This window comes from Myotis yumanensis, unplaced genomic scaffold (genome assembly GCF_028538775.1).
Source record: "Myotis yumanensis isolate MYYU_CA2020_CCGP unplaced genomic scaffold, mMyoYum1.0.hap1 SCAF_18, whole genome shotgun sequence".
Lineage (NCBI taxonomy): Eukaryota > Metazoa > Chordata > Mammalia > Chiroptera > Vespertilionidae > Myotis > Myotis yumanensis.
In genome coordinates this window covers 6,740,964-6,760,714 of record NW_027223769.1, presented here as the reverse complement: position 1 = coordinate 6,760,714, position 19,751 = coordinate 6,740,964, and the positions used below count along the sequence as shown (strand labels likewise).

Here is a 19,751-nt window from a genome sequence, read left to right as displayed (position 1 = left end):
TTAAAACTGACAATGGCTCAGCATATTTATCAGGTAAGTGTCAGCATTTTTTCCAACAGTTTGATATTAAACATATTACAGGAATTCCTAGAAACAGTACAGGTCAAGCAATTATTGAACGGCAGAACCGCACCCTTAAGGAAATGCTGCAAAAACAGAAAGGGGGAGAGGAGCTGGTATTAGGCCAGACTCCCCGATGAAGATTATTAAGAGCTCTATTTACTTTAAAATTTTTAAATTTGAATACAGATGCAGTGTCAGCTGCTGAGATACATTGGGGACATAAAAAGAAGGTCCCGGTAGAACAACCTATCATGTACCAAGATGTTACCACTAATCAATGGTGCCTGGCTACCGTTTTAAGGTGGGGTCGAGGCTATGCTTATGTTTCCACAGGGACTAAGAAGTTCTGGATTCCTGATAAAATAATCAAGTTAAGGCATGGCGAGCAAGAGGAAGTGTGATGAAGTGGGACTGGAAGACCGGTTTGCGCAGTTAACCACCCAGAGAGGACAAACAATTCGTGTGCCATTGCTTCGCACCCGAAACACCCCTCCACCTACATGGGGACAGGTGAAGCGCCTATGCCAGGAAGGGGATGTCTTGTGACTGCCCATAGAAGGCCCTGTACTCCCTCTACATTATTTGTGGCTATGCTGGCTATTCTCACTACCCAGGTAAAAGGGTTGAACTATACTTACTGGGCCTACATTCTGAATCCTCCATTAATGAGAGGTGTATCTTGGACAGATTTAACTGTACCTATATATATTAATGACTCTACTTGCTTGCCTGGACCTTTTGATGATCGTGGGCCTTTGAAACCAGATGAAGAAGGAACAAGAATGAACAACTATTCAACAGGAGTTACCGGAATGCCTGTGTGTCTGGGACTAGGTGATCATTGTCTGCAATTGGGTTATTAAGCCTGGTTAAGTGTGGCTAAAAACACCACTAATCCTAGGAAACGCCATAATTTATTCATACTTGCGGCGCAAGGAATTAAAGGAAATGAAAGTGACAGAACAGATATGCCTCCACCTTTACCTGTGTGTCAAATGCCTATTCATAGAATCTTAGTGGATTGGGTCCAATGGACTCGGTGTAGAGGGGAAAAGGCGCGTGTTCTTGTTAATATTCTATATGGGAGAGTCATTGATTGGAGCCCTTTTGGCTCTGCACGCACCCAAACTAATGGTAAAGATCTTCAATGGCATGTAAGAAATTTCAGTATGTCAACAACTGCCAATGAAACCATCCGTTGGCATGGAGGTGGCTTTGCACCCCCTTCTCCTCATATGGAGGGAGCTCCATTACAAAATCACTTCTGGAAACTTGGGGCTGCATTAAAACCAATAAAATTCTGGACAGGAAAGTTAGAAAATATGTCATGAACATATAATTTGACTTGGTACCTTAATGGTACCCGAGGCCTACAGGCATGTATACGTCTTCCATATCTATTATTAAAAGGACCAGTCCAATGGAATCAAACTACTGGGGAAATAGCTTGTTTTAATTGTACCTTATTAACTTGTGTAAATCACTCTGTACCTTTTAATCACAGTAGAGAGAGCTTGTATCTATTGCGAGCCAGAACAGGAGTATGGTTACCTGTACAGATGGATCGACGATGGCAGGCAACTTCTCTAGCTGGAGCTCTCCAAGCCATTGCGGAAGGAATATTGAAGAGGTCAAAAAGGTTTATTGGCATGCTAATCGCTGTAATTCTTGGGTTAATTGCTATAACAGCGACAGCTGCAGCAGCTGGGGTGGCATTACAGCGACCAGTCCAAACGGCTACGTTTGTTCAAGAGTGGCATAAAGATTATCTTGAATAATCAGTAGTTTTATTAGGTCATCCCTGTACCTTATAATGAAACAGCTTTGCTATCTTCTCTGTCATGATTCATAACCTGCAGCAAAACTAAAGGGGGGAAATGTAGCCGGTCAAGTGAAAAGAGAAGTTAACTAAAAGAGGACGTTCTGCCAAGAACAGATGGGGGCCTGCAAGCGGGCTACATCAGAACAAAGTCTTGCACACAAGATTTATTGTTCAGAGGCAGAATTTCCTTGGGTGATAAATAGTCCATGAGGGCATGGAAAGTACAAGGAAGGGTACACAGCTACAGGTTGAAAAGGTCTTTGAACAATATAGGAAATTAATAGTTTAATGTATAACTTAGCTCATATGATCTCATAGGCATGCCTGTTTTTCATTGTTACTTGCTGTACTCCCCAATAAAAGCCATGAGAACTTTGGAGGCTTTGCTACTTGCCTGAATGAGCAGTAGCCCTCTGCTTCTCTAAACTCAATCCTGCTTACCGAGCTTATCTCTGTGTCATCGTTCACCTGTAGAACACCTGCAAGTTTGGAGGGCTGTAGTCTAATATATTAAAATGAGGTTTATTCTTAAATTATTTATTTTTAAGTGTCCTTGGTTTAGGGAAGGTAGGATTTACTAGATGGCTGCAGACTGCTGTTTTATTATTTCAGTTTTTCTATTATGCTTGTTCTGGCTTACTGGCCTGTGTCATTTACAATATCCAAACCTTAATTTTCCAATGATGATTAAAAAGTAAACATCCAGCATTTCTTAGATTGACATTGATGAACATTTTCACTTTTAAGAAATATATTTTTAACAAAGCATGACATTATATTAACAGTTTTAAATTTACTTTATATATTTTTTGTAATAAAAGCTAAAATTAGGTGAACTTAAAACTCATTGAAATATTTAGATGTTTATCATTTAATATAGTAATTTTTTAAAGCTTTAATTTGCCAAAGACTTTGAAAAATTATGTATAGGCATATGAGACTGCAGAAAAGGTGGGGGAAGAGAGAGCAGGCCTAGTAGTCTGTTCCCAGGCATCTAGCTGCTTGGATTTAAAACTACCATATTTTTCCTTAGAGATAATATGCTAAGGTTTGGGCAATAATGAGTTCAACTTCTGCTAATAGCCGGAAGTGTTAAGTGTTTGTAGTTTTGTAGTAAAGAAAGTTGTTCTTTGGGAAGTTCGTAGTTTTGCAGTAAAGAAAGTTGTTCTTTGGGAAGGGGTGTGTGTGTGTGAGAAGGCGCTGAGGTCAGAGAAGTTTTCAGAGCATTAAAGGGGTGAGAATGCTGGCCTTGGGATCTAAAGGCTCAGTGAGGAGTCCCTTTGCCATGTTACATCATAGAGGAGCTTTGTAAGAAAATTGAAGTTGGGAACTCAGAGGCGAAAGTACCTAGTGAGCCCGAGAAAGAAAAGTATTTCTTGTTTAGAGGAGGGGACAGTAATGAAGAAGATAAGGAGTTTACAGTCTAAGGAATGGCATGGCTTTGTGGGGGTGAGTGAAACTGAAGTAGGTGACTGTTTTGGGGACAGCTGGGCTTTATGAGGGAATGTCTGTACTGTTTTGGTCAGGCAAGAAGAGTAGATAAGGGGGTATTTAGTAAGATGCAGTGTAGAGGTAAGGTGGCTAATGACTGTGAGACTAATCTGTCAACCGCTATAATAGAGACTAAAGAAGGATAAGGGTCCCAGCGAATTCGGAGAGGGCAGAATAAGTAGCCCCAGTGTCAATTAAAAAGGATATTTGCTTACCTGCCACCACAATCTTACCCGAGGCTCTGCCCTGGTGATGTAAGTCTGTGGGGCCTTGTCAGGGCCTGGGGAGCTTCTTCAGTGGCCAGTCCCAGGAGGTCTGGGAGCTCCAAAGCAGATCCAGAGGGTGGCCTTGCTGAGGTCAGACCTGGAGGGGCCAGACTGCATTCTGATTTCCAGTGGCCTTCCTTTCCTCACCTTGGGCAGGGCCCAGGCAGGGGTCTCAGGTTTTGGCAGGACTTGGCCCAGTGTCCTCTCTTGTTGCATTTGAAGCATGGGCCTGGAGGAGACTTAGCCCCTGGCTTACTCTTGCTTGGAGGACCTGCAATTCATTTGGGGTTCGTGAGTGTGGTGGCTAGGAGATGAAAGGCCTTTCTTGGCCTGAGCTCATCTTTTGTTTTTGGATTTGGGTCTCCTTGTCTCTACTATTAGAGACCTTAAAGGTCATGTTTAAAAGGTCTCGTTGAGGGGTTTTTTCCTTCTCAGCTTATAGGGTCAAGATTGGTGTATTTTCTCATGGCCTGTGTAAGATGAGAGGAATACTGCCAGATTTTCATGTCTTTCCTGGGTGACCTTTGCTAATTTTTTATAATTACCTGCTTTGTGGGCTGCGTTTTTCAGTCCTCCTAGGCAGAGAACTGTGTGGTCTTGAGACCTGTGACCTGCCTGTCCTTCCTGATAGATTTACAGTGGGTCTCTGTCAGGGACAGCATCTGCTCCGACTGGGAGGGCAAGGGCCTGCTGGTAGAGGGTATCAGCGTGGCCCTGGGCATGAGCCATATTTGGGGCCAGCAATCTCTCAAAGGGGGCACTTTAAGGCTAGTGCTGGAGTGGGGGGAGGAAGAGAGCCAAAAACTGCTCCAGAGCAGGTGTGAGATGGAATGGTGGTGGTGGGATCGGCTGGGTAGGGTGGCGGACTTTCAGGCTGCTGAGACTGAGGAGCCATAGGCTGGGGGATGGGGGAATGGTTGGTGAGATCAAAAGTAGTGAAGGAAGAGGAGGATTTGATATTCTTTGGGGGCTTAGAGTAAAGAATGAAAAATCTGTGAGGGAGAGCAGTTGTTACAGAGAGAAGGATGTGTCCTTGAGTGTAAAAAAGCCTGGATATATGGGACCTCATACCAGTGTCCCTGCCTGCCAGGGTCACTGTCAGTTAGTTAGGTCAGTTAGTTAGGTCAGTTGCTGTTTTACTGAGGCCAGAAGTCCTGCATGAATTCTAGGGTCTGAAGGCTTTTAAGTAGACAGCCCAGGGGTGTGGTGCTGCTCGACTGAGAATTCCCCATGGCGACTGGCTTAAGGTCTGCTTTCCGTGAAGTTAAGGCTGAGAAAGGCGTCCTTGTCTCCCCCTAATGTTCACCAGAAACGGAAGCAGCCCTCCCTCCGTGACAGGCGTCCCTGTCAGGAGAGTGGGCGAGGGAACCTGATTCCCCCAAGGACTTGTCCTGACCAGCGCTGGATTTCCGTGGGGCTGGCTGAACAGTATCAGCCTGGAGCCTGGCTCCAAACCCAAAATGATAGGACAGTCCAGACGGAGAAAAACAGACTAAAGCCACTAACCTATGAATGTATGTCTGGTGTTGATGCAGGAGGAGGCAAGGCAAGGAGAGGTCCACTATCCAGTAATGGGAACAACCCAGACCAATGCGGAGGAAGGCGAGGGGAGCCCAATTAAGTGTCACGAGTTCAGCAAAAGCTCAGCTGTGTAGGAGCGTGGCTGCGGGGAGCGAGAGGGGGAGGCTTCCCCAGACACAAGGAGAGCTCAGGAGCCAGATGATCACGGTCTCTCTGAGTGCCAAGTGCCTGGTTGCTGGAATCCTGCAATGGCTCTTACCAGATCCCTCACTAGACCTTCCCTGGTGTTTGGCACCAAATGAAAGGTTTGAAGCAGGCCAGGGTTGCACACCTATGACATGCGGCCATAATGTATCAAAAGAGATTTTATTCCAGGCACCTGAGTGCAGGTGGGCTGAGACCGAGAAAGGCATCAGCGAAGAGAGCAGGGAGAAATAGGTTTTTATTGATTTTTGCTGGCTGCAAGCCATGCTGCTGACGTAAGGGTCTGGTCCGTTCTTGGTTCCTCCCATGGCAGGTGTCTGCTGGTTATCTGAGCTATGCTGTGCTCAAGGCTGCAAGCTTTCTGCAAGATATCTGCTAAGCACAATAAGTTTTTCTCTGCCCCATTTTATTCTCTTTAACCCTTTCATGTACATCTAAGTGTTTTTTAAAATTTATTTTAAATCATAGTTGACATACAATATCATGTTTGAGTTGTACAATATAGAGTCAACATTTATAAATATTATTTTATAGATATGAAGTGCATCAATTTATTTTTTCAGCAGATACAGGAAGAAAAGTAGACTGAAGAAGGGAAAAGAAACTTCACCTACTTTTGAAATGATTTACTTCTTTTAAAAATTTTAATTAAAAACAATAAAATACCTAATTACTAAGGTGCTATTTTTCTGCATTTTTAGTCAAAGAAATTTAAAATAAAATAAAATTTGAAAAAATGAGTTGAAATAGATAATTCAGGAACAAAACCAGAAAATAGATATTATATAGCAAAAAAATTTCTGCAAACGGGTCAGCAAACTACAGCCTCCTGGTCAAATGTGGCCTCTTGCTTGTTTTTATAGTTTTATTAGAACATAGCCATGTTTATTTATTTACAGGTCAGGATTTCTCAAATTCAGTATTACTGACATTCAGAACCAGATAATTTTATGAAGAGGAGGGGTGCACTATGCATCCTAAGATGTTTAGCAGGATCTCCCTTCACAGTGATAGCCAAATATGTCTTGGGGCATTGATGAATGCCTCTTGTGGTTGGGGGAAGAGAAAGCAAAATTACCCCTGGTTGAGAACCACTGATTTATGTATTATGGGTATTCATACTACAAAGGCTGAATAGAGACTGTATGACCACAAAGCCTAAAATGTTTACCATCTGGCCCTTCACAGAAAAAGTTTGTTGACTCCTTTTGCCATAAGAAAGGCACAAGATACATACCAAGACCAGAAAACAAACTGCAAAGTATATGACAAAACAATCTCTATAAAGTTTCTACAGATTGCTTAAAAACAACTCCAAGTTTTAAAAAGGAAATAGGTAAAAACAAGCAATTCACAGAAACAAAATCCAAATGACACTGGCAGTTAAAAAATGCAAATCAAAGGCACACTTTTTTTCTTCATCCTTTTAAAAAAAAGGTTCATCCTAGTTAAAACTGTTGGGAATAGAATACATTTCTGTAAAGATTAATGGTGAGTTTCAGAAAATAATAAGGCATCAACTACTATATTTATTGTATTTTAACTTTTCACGAGATATTTGTTAGGGAGAGAGGACCAGAATGGCAATAAAAATTCCATCACCTAAACAAACCAGCTCCAGGTCAATTTGACAAATGAATCTAAAGATAATGTTCCAATTAAGAATTTTGTATGCTTTCTGTCTTCCCAAAACAGATCCTACTTGAAGCTTTAAAAAATTTTGGGACATAAATGTTGAGAGAGATTTAAGTATTTTCTGGATTAATGACAATTATTACCATCATTCAGTTACATCAACATTTATCATTTACAGCAAGCAAATCAATATTTTCAATGTTGCAAAGCAGGAAACCTTTTTTCAGAAACACCAATTATACTAAACCTTCAATATTATATCTGATATTTAAAAAAGTATTTTTTTACAGAGGTGTTGCTGAAATTATCACAACTTAGCTGCTTCCTTTTTTAGAAAGTAAAGGAAAATAAATATATACAAATATCTAGGTCACTGGCTTTCCTTAACAACTAGAAGCTCAATGCACAAAATTCGTGCAAGAGTAGGCCTTCCTTCCCCCGGCTGCCAGCACTGGCTTCCCTCGCAGCTCCAGCTTCGTCCAGAAGATTGTCTGGTCTAATTAGCATATTATGCTTTTATTGTTATAGATAGCTAAACAGTTAAAAACAACATTAGATACAGATACACTTCTATTAAATAACTTCACAACAATTACTTTTAAGGGCAGTTCTGAAAATGTAATCTTTCTGTGTGCCTCCACCAGCTTTGATAAATACACAAACTTGTTATTAAAATAATACTGAAGTCAACCTATTTTAAGTCTCTAAAATATGAACTGTCCCTCATACCACACCCAAAGTTAAAAAAAAATACCTTTAAATCTCCAGCCAAAGACATGGTTGTTGAAAAAACATTAATTTGTCAAGTCCAACATTTACATAGCATCTTGAGGGAAGGGCAATCCTATTCCTTCAACCTCAAGCTCAATGAAGGCAGTGGTCACCTTCTTCTGCATCCCCCTAAAGGACTTAGACCTTAACATTTAGAATAGTTATTGGTTTACAGGTACGCAGGTGGGAGGGTGAACTTCACTTCCTCTTCTATAATCCTTGGTGTTGCCCTCCTTTCCTCTTGCCACCCAAGTCGGGCGGCCCAGAAATCATCTTGCCTCCCAAGTCTTTTTTCCTCTTATCTCCCTGGCTGAGCGGCCCTCCTTTCCTCTTGCCCCCCAGGACCCTGCTGGCCCCCCTTTCTTTTGCCCTTTTGGCTCATTTTTTCTCCTCTTGGCCGCTTCCTCCTGGTCCTCCTCCCTCATCTGCTTACTGGTGGCCCTTGTCACATCCAACTGAGGCTTTTTTCTGTTCCAGACTCACAGCATCTCCAACTGGCTCTTTTTCTCTGCTACAAAGTTCCTGAAAAGGGGCTGAAACGTCCTCTTCTTGCCAGGATCAAACCTGCAACCGAGGGAGATGCCCTTGACCATAATGAAACCTGGGATCCTTCAGTCTGAGGGCCAAAGCTCCAGTCATTGAACCAAACTGGCTAGGGCCCAATTGTTGTTCTTAATCCCTTCACCTTTTTCAGCCATTCCCCAAGCCTCCTCCTCTCTGGCGACCATCAGTCTGTTTTCTGTGTCTGTGAGTTTGTTTCAATTTTGTTTATCCATATATTTTGTTCTTTAGATTCCACTCATAAGTGAAATCATATTGTAGTTGTCTTTCCCTGACTTACTTCACTTAGCATAATACCCACTAGGACCATCCATGCTGTCGCAAATAGTAAGATTATTTATGGCCTAGTAATATTCCATTGTATATATGTATCACAGCTTTTTTATCCACTCATTTATTGATGGCACTTGGGTTGCTTCCATATCTTGGCTATTATAAATATTGCTGCAATAAACATAGGGGTGCATATATTCTTTCAAATTTATATTTTGTATTTCTTTGAATATATACCCAGAAGTATAATTGCTGGGTCATAAACCAGTCCTTTTAAAATATTTGAGGGACCTCCATACTGTTTTTCATAGTGGCTGCACCAATCCGCATTCCCGCCAACAGTGCATGAGAGTTTCCTTTCCTCCACATTCTTGCCAGCACTAGTTGCTTATTCATGATAGCCACTCTGATAGATGTGAGGTGGTATCTCATTGTGGTTTTAATTTGCATTTCTTTGATTAGTGATGTTGACATTTTTCATGTCTGTTGGCCATTTGTATGTTCTCTTTGTTGAAGTATCTATTCAGATCCTCTGCCCATTTCTTAATTGAATTGTTTGGAGGTTTATTTTGGTGTTGAGTTCTTCATAAATTTTGGATATAAACTCCTTATCAGATGTATCATTGGAAAATATATTCTTCCATTCAGTAGGTTTTCTTTTCATTTTGATGGTTTCTTTTGCTGTGCAGAAGGTTTTTAGTTTGATGCAGTCCAATTTGTTGTTGTTTTTTTTTCCTTTGTTTTCCTTGCCCGAGGAGATAGATCACAAAAATTCTGCTAAGAGAAATGTCAGAGTTTCCTACCTATGTTTTCTTCTAGGAATTTTAGTTTTGAGTCTTACTTTTGTCTTTTATACACTTTGAGCTTATTCTTGTATATTATGTAAGAAGGTGGTCTAGTTTCATATATATTCTTTGCATGTATCTGCCCATTTTTCCAACAATATTTATTGAATAGACTGTCTTTACCCCATTTTATGTCCTTGGCTCCTTTATTAAATTTTAATTGACCATATAGGCGTGCATTTATTTCTGGGCTATTTATTTTGTCTCATTAATCTATATATCTGTTTCTATGCCAGTACCATGCTCTTTGACTATTATGTGGTCATGCCTAGTAATACTTCAATTCTTCTACAGGGCACACGTATTAAGATGATATGTACAACTTTTAAGAACAGCCTTATGAAGTAACTATACCAGTGGAGATATAATTTAGTAATCATTTCTCCCCTTTAAAAAAATATTGAAATTTTGTTAAATTGTTCACTAATAAGCTTGACATTTAGCTATGACTCATTTAATTTACCACATAATGCATGTTTACATTAAGTTTACTCAAAATATGTACTAAGGTGTGGTGCAAAAGTGTAATCCATGGTATGATTATTCCAAACGTTGAGAATGTCTTGATGCTTTTAAGATTCTCTCTTTGTCTTTAACCTTTGGCATTTTAATTATGATGTGTCTTGGTATGAGCCTCTTTGGGTTCCTCTGCACTTCCTGGATTTGTAAGTCTATTTCTTTTACCAGGTAGGGGGAGTTTTCTGTCATTATTTCTTCAAATATGTTTTCAATATCTTGCTCTCCCTCACCTCCTTCTGGCACCCTCATGATTTGAATGTTGGTACACTTGAAGTTGTCCCAGAGGCTTCTTACACTGTCTTCATATTTTTGGAATTTTTTTTCGTTTTGCTCTTCTAATTGGGTGTTTTTTGCTTCCTCGTATTCCAAATAGTTGATTTGATTCTCGGAGTCCTCTACTCTATTGCTGAATCTCTGTCCATTATTTCAGTTAGTGTATGCTTAATTTCTTTCTGGTCCTTTTTCATGTCTTTGACGTTCTCACTAAGATCTTTAAAAGTCTCACTAAGATCCTGGAAGCTCTCATGAATATCTTTGAGTAACCTTATAATCATGGTTTTGAACTCTGTATCCAGTAAATTGCTTGATTCCATTTCTTTCATTTGTGATATGTCTCCACATTTTGGCAGCTTCCCTGTGTTTGTTTCTATTTATTAAGTAGAGCTGCTATGTCTCCAGGAATTGGTAGAGTGGCCTTGTGTATTAGGTGTCCAGTGGCTCAGCCTCCCCAGTCACCTGAGCTTGGCACTCTAGGTACACCCATGAGTGGGCTGTGCATAGTCTTTTAGTTAAGCCTTGACTGCTATTGGCATCACTGGGAGAAGTTGATCTCCGGCCAGTTGGCTGTGAGGACCAGTTGTGACTACAATGAAAAAGCTGCTGTGCAGGAAATACCTCTATGACATAGGACAGTGATGGCAAACCTTTTGAGCTCGGCATGTCAGCATTTTGAAAAACCCTAACTTAACTCTGGTGCCATGTCACATATAGAAATTTTTTTGATATTTGCAACCATAGTAAAACAAAGACATATTTTTGATATTTATTTTATATATTTAAATGCCATTTAACAAAGAAAAATCAACCAAAAAAATGAGTTTGCCTGTCACCTCTGACACGCGTGTCATAGGTTCGCCATCACTGACATAGGACTTGCTTCAGTGGGGCTTTGGTGCTCACTGTATCTGCTCCTTGAGTATGTCACTTATGGATATGTAGAGTTGTATTCTGGTGTGGTCTGAAGCTGTCCACCTGGTGTACTGGCTCTAAGGTCTTCAGGGAGGTGCAAAGTCAGCCACTGCCTTGGGCCACTTAGCAGGATGAGATCTGCAAATGGATGCTATTTGTATTGGGCTTAGAAGTGCCCAGGTGACGCCCAGCTGTGAAGCAAGGCCAGCTGGTCCTAGTGCCAGGTCTTGGCTTTTATTAATAGGTTTGGGGCATGCTGATACCATCTGCAGCTTTTTGAGAGATTTTAGCAGTCTGAAGCCTGAACTAGGACAGGACATTCATATTGAAAAACTGCTGCAAACAGCTTGGGTGGGGCTGCAATTTGGATGGGATCTCAGGGAATCGCCAGGGCAAACAGTTTAACCCCTAGAGTGCCAGGGAGCGAGATTGTGCTCCTCCTGTCTTTCACCAAAAGTGCCAGGAGCGCTATCAAAGCTTCGAAATGGCGTCCAGTTCTAAGTCTGCTTTGATTAGTGATGATGATATTGCTAAATATGTCAATGTAGTAAAGGTTTCCTTAAGTTTCTGAATATGTAACTTCATTTACTTGCAATTCATAATTTTTTTTCCTAAACTGCTGTAAAATCAGCAAAAATGCCTTGGCAATTTTAGCATAGTTCCTAGAATATTGGTTGGCACTCAAAGGGTTAAGCCAGGCTGATGGAGACACAGATTTAGATCCTGCCAGCCAGCTCTGCAACAGGGGCAATGACCCCTGCAAGTATCCCCATCTGGGATTAAGCTGCTCCCAAGTTCCTGCCCTGATGCCAGACAATTCAGTTCCAATATGTTTCTGGGTCCCTTAAAGCTGCCCAGTACTGGAGCTTAGAAGGATTAAGTCTAAGTAAGTTTGTGCACTGGCCCTTTAAAAGGAACACTTGGGTCTCTAGCAACCTCTGTATCATGCATCTCCAATCCCCACTGGTCTTTATAGTCTGTAGTTACCAGGACTTTTCTTCCCAACTCTGGAATCCTGGGCTAGGACCCCTTGCTCCTGACGGGCAGCCTCCTCAGCAACGATCCCCCTCCCAGCTAAAAAACAAGGGCACACGTGGGTGTTGGACTAGCCCATTCCATGCCTGTGCCCCTCCTACCAGTCTCAAATGTGCTTACTTCTTTACTTCTCTAGTTGTAGGACTTCCATTCAGCTAGCTTTCAGGTGGTCCTGAATAATGGTTGTTCTATATTTTAGTTGGAATTTTGATGTGGTTATAGGAGCAGTGTGTACTGACACCTACTCGCCATCTTGGTTCTCTTTACACATTACATTTTCAAACAATTGGACAGGTCAGGTCACTTTATTCAGGATAAAAAATTTCTATTACTTTTCTATTAGACTGCTAGATTTAACTTGGCATTTTAATTTGAATATTCAAATTTGATAAATACAATGTACTGTTTTTTATAGCTGATTTGGATACTTTCCTTACCCAAATTTGGTCAACGGGTTATGCTAACCTTATAACTATGATTCTTTTATATTGAACACTTAGAAGATTTTATCTGTAAGATACTCTGGTAATAGAGGAATAACATGGTGTAGTTCTTTAATTAGTTTTTTCTTGATTCTTACTTGATTCAGGAAAATAATACTTTTCTAGGATTTCAGACAACTGTAAAAAGCTGAATATAAATAGGCACACTGCAAAATACTCTAAACACATATTTCCTATGAATTACCAAATCACAGTTGAATGTGCATATACACATATAGGCATATTGTAGTTTGCTTTATTGCATGTCACAGATGTTACATTTTTTTTGTTTTTACAAATTGAAGGCAAGACTCTCCAAAAGCAAAAGGATCATGACTCACTTTAATGCCATACTCAATATATTGTAGTGCTCTTAAACCATACCTGAAATATGTCCAAGGTATTAATATATGTTGAAGAAAGTAATGCTTTTCCACAATTTGTTATACTGTAAAAATATGATAAACAATGTCCCATCTTACTAAATAAAGTTGAATAAATGTGTATATTCATAAAAATATTTTTTCCTGAGACTCAAATATATTATGAAAAGTTGAGTATAAACTTATAACAGATATGATGGAGTTTCTTATTTCACACCAAGTCCAAGAACAGGGCAGTTCTGAATTGTTTCATCAGCTCAACAATGTTAAGGACAAAGGTAATTCCAACCTATCCCAGGCCAATCTGTCTCTTACCCCTCTGGTTGCAAAATGGCCATAATTCCAGGTATCACAGACATATAGACATGCATTCTGTATAAAAGAGGACTATTTCCTCCTATTTTGTTAGGAAAGAAAACTTAACTGAAGATCATTTGCAGACTTTTGTCAATTCTCCTATGGCCAGGACTGGTATACATATGCCAAGATGCAAAGCAAACTAGGTGAGCAAGCATCTTGCATTTAGACTTAAGTGGGTGGCAGGTAACCCTGGCAAAGGAAGAATAGTTAATACCAATGAATAGGCAACCAACTGTATCAGCCACAATAATATTGTCTTATTCCTTTAAATATCCTCCACTTTTGTAGTTATATATCCTCTTATTCATGAGATTTTTTTTCTTTATAGGATACAGTGTTTTTCATTTCAAAAAATGTTTTCAAGTTTTCTTTCATTTTTGGCCCTACAATTATTTTGTTAGAACTTTTCAACATATGAGGGTCAAATGCTTATTCATTCATTCTCTTATTCCTTCAATCATCAATGTTTACTGGGAACCTACCAGGAACAGAGAATGGGCAGTGTACCAAGTATAGTTAAGTGGGAAAGTATCCTGGCCTTAATTTTTTCTGTTTCCTACACAAATTGAAAGAAGTAAATTTTCCTCAAGATTTGCATTGCTATATCCTGCAAATTTCAACATGTAGTCTTCTTTTTGTCATTCATTATTAATGATAATTTGCCTTTTAATATAAAAATATTTATACAGTTATCTTTTAAATTTCCACATAGAAAAAAATGGATTTAGACTAAGGCTTTGTTATTTTCTAATTATCCAGAACAGAAGCCATAGAGTGTGCCCTATGTCATTTTTTTAAGGTCTTAATATATCATCCAGGTCTTCACCCTGACCTCATAGCTACCCACTTTTATTCTACTGGGGTTCTTTACATTATGAATCTTCTGATGGGACAAAAATATAAGCTATGATAAAAGTTTGTTTTTAATTTTTCTCCAGAAGGAATTACTTACCATTCAATAAAGAAAGACATGAATTAAGATGTTCATGTAGTCACTGAACCCCAAAGGCTTTCCTCTTGTATAATCTCTAATAATACACACTTATGAAAATAAAAACACTTATTAATAATAAAGGCAGCTCTTATCTAGCAGACTTTCAATACAATACAGACTGTTCTATGGGATATAATGTAATTACTTAATTTTCACAATGCTACTAAAAATATGGTGCTAATATTACCAATTTATAAATGAGAAAATTTAGACATAGTTAAGTAATTTGCCCTATAAAAAATGAGTTATAGTGGTGAAGGCAAATAAAGACTAAATATTGGTTAAATCCTTTCCCACTCTGATTTAGTTCAAGTTAATTTTAGAAAATAAGTTTGCAAATCTGAACAAGACTTGGGCAGGGTAAACTAATTTTCTACAATTTTAATATTAATATAGCCTTCATGACTATCAGATAAATAACTTGTTAGCTAAAGCAAATTGGTGTCCCACATATATGCCAATTATATTATGAATCCTTTTATTTCCCTTAAAGGTTAATGACCCTGATGTTGAGAAAGGTTTAAATGATTAATGTCGCCGAAACCGGTTTGGCTCAGTGGATGAAGCGTAGGCCTGCGGACTGAAGGGTCCCGGGTTTGATTCCGGTCAAGGGCATGTACCTTGGTTGCAGGCACATCCCCAGTAGATGTGCAGGAGGCAGCTGATAGATATTTCTCTCTCATCGATGTTTCTAACTCTCTATCTCCCTCCCTTCCTCTCTATAAAAAATCAATAAAATATATTTAAAAAAAATAAATGATTAATGTCTCTAACACATTTGCTGCCTTCACACTTTCCTTACATTCATGAAGGTTTTTGCTTTTGCACCAATTGAACTGATATCAAATTAATTTGAAACACAAATAAATGCTTCCAATTCCTAACATTTATAAGGTTTCTCATCAGTAACGAATGCTCAATAAATTCTGGCCCTTAAATAAAGACTCTGATATTAAATTATCCTCAAATGCTTTCCCACATTCCTTATAATCACAGGGGTTTTTGTTTGTTTCTATTTTACTAGTATGAACTTCAGATTACAATTAAATTCTGAACTGTCCCTCATGTCTTCATTCATTCCTCTATGCTGCATGAATTTTTTGATGTTGACTAAGGTGTGAGCCACGAATAAAGGCTTTTCCACATTGCTTACATTCATAAGGTTTCTCACCAGTGTGAATTTTCTGGTGTCGATTAAGTTCTGAGCCACGACCAAAGGCCTTCCCACATTCCTTACACTCATATGGTTTTTCACCAGTATGACTTCTCTGGTGATGAGTAAGTTCTGACCTTCGTATAAAAGCCTTCTCACATTCCTTACATTTATGGGGTCTCTCACCAGTGTGAATTTTTCTATGTCGAATAAGTTCTGTGCTACAAGTAAAAGCCATTCCACATTCCTTACATTTATAGGGTTTCTCACCACTGTGAGCTCTCTGATGTCGAATAAGTTCTGAGCCACGGCGAAAGGACTTCCCACATTCCTTACATTTATATGGTTTCTCACCAGTATGAACACTCTGATGTCGAATAAGATGTGAATCAGAGATAAAAGCTTTCCCACACTCCTTACATTTATGAGGTTTCTCACCAGTATGAATTCTTTGATGCAGATTCAGTTGAGAGGCACAACTATATGCCTTTCCACATTCCTTACATTCATAGTGTCTTTCACCAGTATGACTTATTTGATGAAGACTAAGTTGTGTATCATAACGAAAAGCTTTACCACATTCCTTACATTTATGGGGTTTCTCACCTGTATGGATTCTCTGATGTCGAAAAAGGTGTGAGGGACGGGTGAAGGCTTTTCCACATTCCTTACATTCATAGTATTTCTCATCTGTATGAATTCTCTGATGTAAATTAAGTTGTGAGGTAGATGGAAATGCCTTCTCACACTCCTTACATTTATAGGGTTTCTCACCAATATGAATCCTTTGATGTTTTGTAAGTTGTGAGCTAGAATGAAAGGCTTTCCCACATTCCTTACATTTATGAGCTTTCTCACCAGTATTAATGCTCTGAGGTTTAGTAATTTCAGAGTCCTGAATAAAGGCACATTTCTCATGTTCATTACTTTTCTTTCTTTTATGAATTCTCTGATGCTTAATCAAGTCTGATCTACTATTAAAGGCTTTATCATAGTCTCCATATTTAGAGCTCTTTTCCTTATTATGACTGCGTTCATGTTGGAGGTGGTATGCTTGGTAACTGAAAGCTTCCTTACATTCCTTGCATTCACATTTCACTCCATTATGAATTATCTGAGGTAGTCTATTGACTGTACACTGAATAGAAGCAGACCTTTCTTCAGAGGTCATTACCACTGATTTGAAATGTCCATCCTGTTGTTTCTCCAAGTAGCATTTGATTTCACTATTATCTTTGACCCTAGTACACACAAGGTTAGAACTTATAGGTCTTTTTGTTATCTTTAGTTGCAATGATTTAATTTCATAACTACCCTCCTTTGGAGATAAATTCTTGGTTTCTCTTCTGGACTCCCAATCTGTAAGATAACAAGAAAACAGGAGGTATTTTTTATTGCAGGAAAAAGGAAAGCTTTTCTAAGGTAGAAATTACAAACTAAAACTAGCAAATAAATAGCTCTTAAGATTGCTTTGCAAAAACAAACAAACAAACAAAAAAAACAGGGGGCAGAGGAAAATGAGAATAGAGAAAATAAGGTGAACTTATAGAAGTAGTTCTTTGGAGAAGTGTCTATTTAGGTCCTTCGCCCATTTTTAAATTGAATTTGCCTGTCTTCCTTTTGTTAAGTTGTATGAGTTCTTTATATATTTTGGAAATTAACCTCTTGTCAGATGTATCATTGATATATATGTTCTCTCATACAGTGGGATCCCTTTTCATTTTGTTGTTGGTTTCTTTTACTGTGCAGAAGCTTTTTATTTTGATGTAGTCCCATTTGTTTAAATTTTCCTTTGTTTCCCTTGCCCTAGGACAGTGGTCAGCAAACTGCAGCTCACAAGCCACATGCGGCTCTTTGGCCCCTTGAGTGTGGCCACGAAGTTTCAATCGCACTGTACGTGCGCACCCGCACGTGGTATTTTGCGGAAGAGCCACACTCAAGGGACCGCAGTTTGCCGACCACTGCCCTAGGAGATGTATCAGCAAACAATTGCTATAAGAGATGTCTGAAATTTTGCTACCTATGGTTTTCTCTAGGATTTTTATGGTTTCAGACTTACATTTAAATCTTTTATCCATTTTTAGTTTATTCTTGTGTATGGTGTAAGTTGATGGTCTAGTTTCATTTTTTTTTTTTTTGCATGTACCTTTCCATTTCTCCTAACACATATATTGAAGAGACTGTCTTTACTCCATTGTATGTTCTTGCTTCCTTTGTCAAATATTCTCCAAAGATGACATACAGATTAACCAAAGAAAGTATATGCATAACCCATGGACATAGAGTGTGGAAGACCTGCGGGTAGAGTGGGGACAGGGTGGAGGGTGTCAATGGGGGTAAAAAGGGGACATCTGTAATACTTTCAACAATAATTTTTTTTTATTATTTAAAAAAGTGGTTCTTCACCTCTGGTGAGAAGCTGAATTAGCTGAGGAACTTGTAAACTACAATGTCAAGGAACCATCTAAGATCAACTAAATAAGAATCTAAAGGAGTAGGACATTACAACTAACAGCAAGTCCTCCCATTTCTAGCCTCAAAATATATTCAGATTATGTCTACTTCTACCAGTATCTTTACCACCTATCCAACCATACTAAGATTAACATGCTATCATAATGGGTCTCCCTACTTCCACTGTTGCCTTCCTAATATTCCATACCCAATACAATAACTAGCGTATCCTTATTAAAATAAATTAGATCATGTCATTCTTTTGCTCAAAAACCTCCACTGAATTTCTTTCTCAGGAAGAGTGAAAATAACCTCCAAAGGAAAGAGCAAGTGATTACTCCAGAAGAAGAGATAAATGAAATTGAGATAATAAATTTATCTTAGGGTTCAGAATAATGATGGTGAAGATGCTCAACAGTATTAGAAAAAATATAGGAACTATAAAAAAAGAACAGTTGGAAATGAAAAATGACATAGCACTAATAAAGAACACATTGGAAGGAATTCGCAGCAGATTAGGGGAAGCTAAGGATTGGATCAGTGAGTTAGAAGACAGGATTAAAAAAAATCACTCAATCACAGAACCAAAGAGAAAACACAATTAAAGGAGTAAAGGTGCTATGGAACAATATGAAACATAACAATATTCACATTTTCAGTGTCCCAGAAGGGGAAGGAAGGGATAAAGAGATAAAAAACATGTTTAAAGAAGTAATGGCAGAAAACTTCCCTAACCTGGTGAAGAAAAAAGTCACACAAGTTAAGGAGGCTCAGAGTCCCAAACAAGAAGAACCCAAACCCACATTTAGACACATCATAATTAAAATGCCAAAAATTAAAGAAAAAGAGAGAATATTAAAGGCAGCAAGAGAAAAGCAATTTATTATGTACAAAAGAACTTCCATAGGCTGACACCTGATTTCTCATCAGAAACTCTACAGGCCAGAAGGGAATGGCATGAAATACTTAAGGTAACGGAAAGCAAAGATCTGAAACCAATATTACTATATCCAACAAGGCTATCATTCAAAATAGATGATGAAATAAAGAGCTTCTCACACAATAAAAGGCTAAAGGAGTTCATCACCACCAAGCCAGCATTACAAGAAATGCTAAAGGGACTGCCTAATAACAAGAAGAAATAGAGCCCTAACTGGTTTGGCTCGGTGGATAGAGCATCGGCCTGCGGACTGAAAGGTCCCAGGTTTGATTTTGGTCAAGGGCATGTACCTTGGTTGCAGGCACATCCCCAGTAGGAGGTGTGCAGGAGGCAGCTGATCGATGTTTCTCTCTCATCGATGTTTCTAACTATCCCTCTCCCTTCCTCTCTGTAAAAATTCAATAAAATATATATGTATAAAAAAGAAGAAATAGAGAAATCTAGGCATACAGAATTAAAATGGTAATAAATAAGTACCTATCTTATATAATAAAAGCCTAATATACTAAGTGTCTGGTCATCTGTTCAACCAATCAAAGCATAATATGCTAATGATATAAGGCCGCTCAATTGCTCACTATGAAATGCACTGACCAACAGGGGGCAGACAGTCACCAATCCCTATGACATGCACTGACCACCAGGGGGCAGATGCTCCAATTGGTAGGTTAGCTTGCTGCTGGGGTCAGGCCAATTGGGACTGGGCAAGATGGGCCGGACATGCCCTGGAGCCCTCCCATGGCCCCTTCCAGGCTGGCCAACCTCCCGCATCCCTCCTCAGCCCTGATCGT

The 19,751-nt window shown here is 39.1% G+C and overlaps 1 protein-coding gene across 1 annotated transcript in view; it reads right to left on the bottom strand.

Moving 5' to 3' along the window:
- Window positions 1-12,912: 12,912 nt before the first annotated feature.
- The window catches only part of LOC138997042 (zinc finger protein 568-like), a 36,142-nt gene continuing 29,303 nt past the window's right edge, over window positions 12,913-19,751 (bottom strand). Inside the window, exon 5 of the mRNA XM_070398433.1 lies at window positions 12,913-16,925. Coding sequence (XP_070254534.1) covers window positions 15,496-16,925 — 1,430 coding nt within the window. The 3' untranslated portion in view covers window positions 12,913-15,495. The remainder of the gene's footprint in view (window positions 16,926-19,751) is intronic.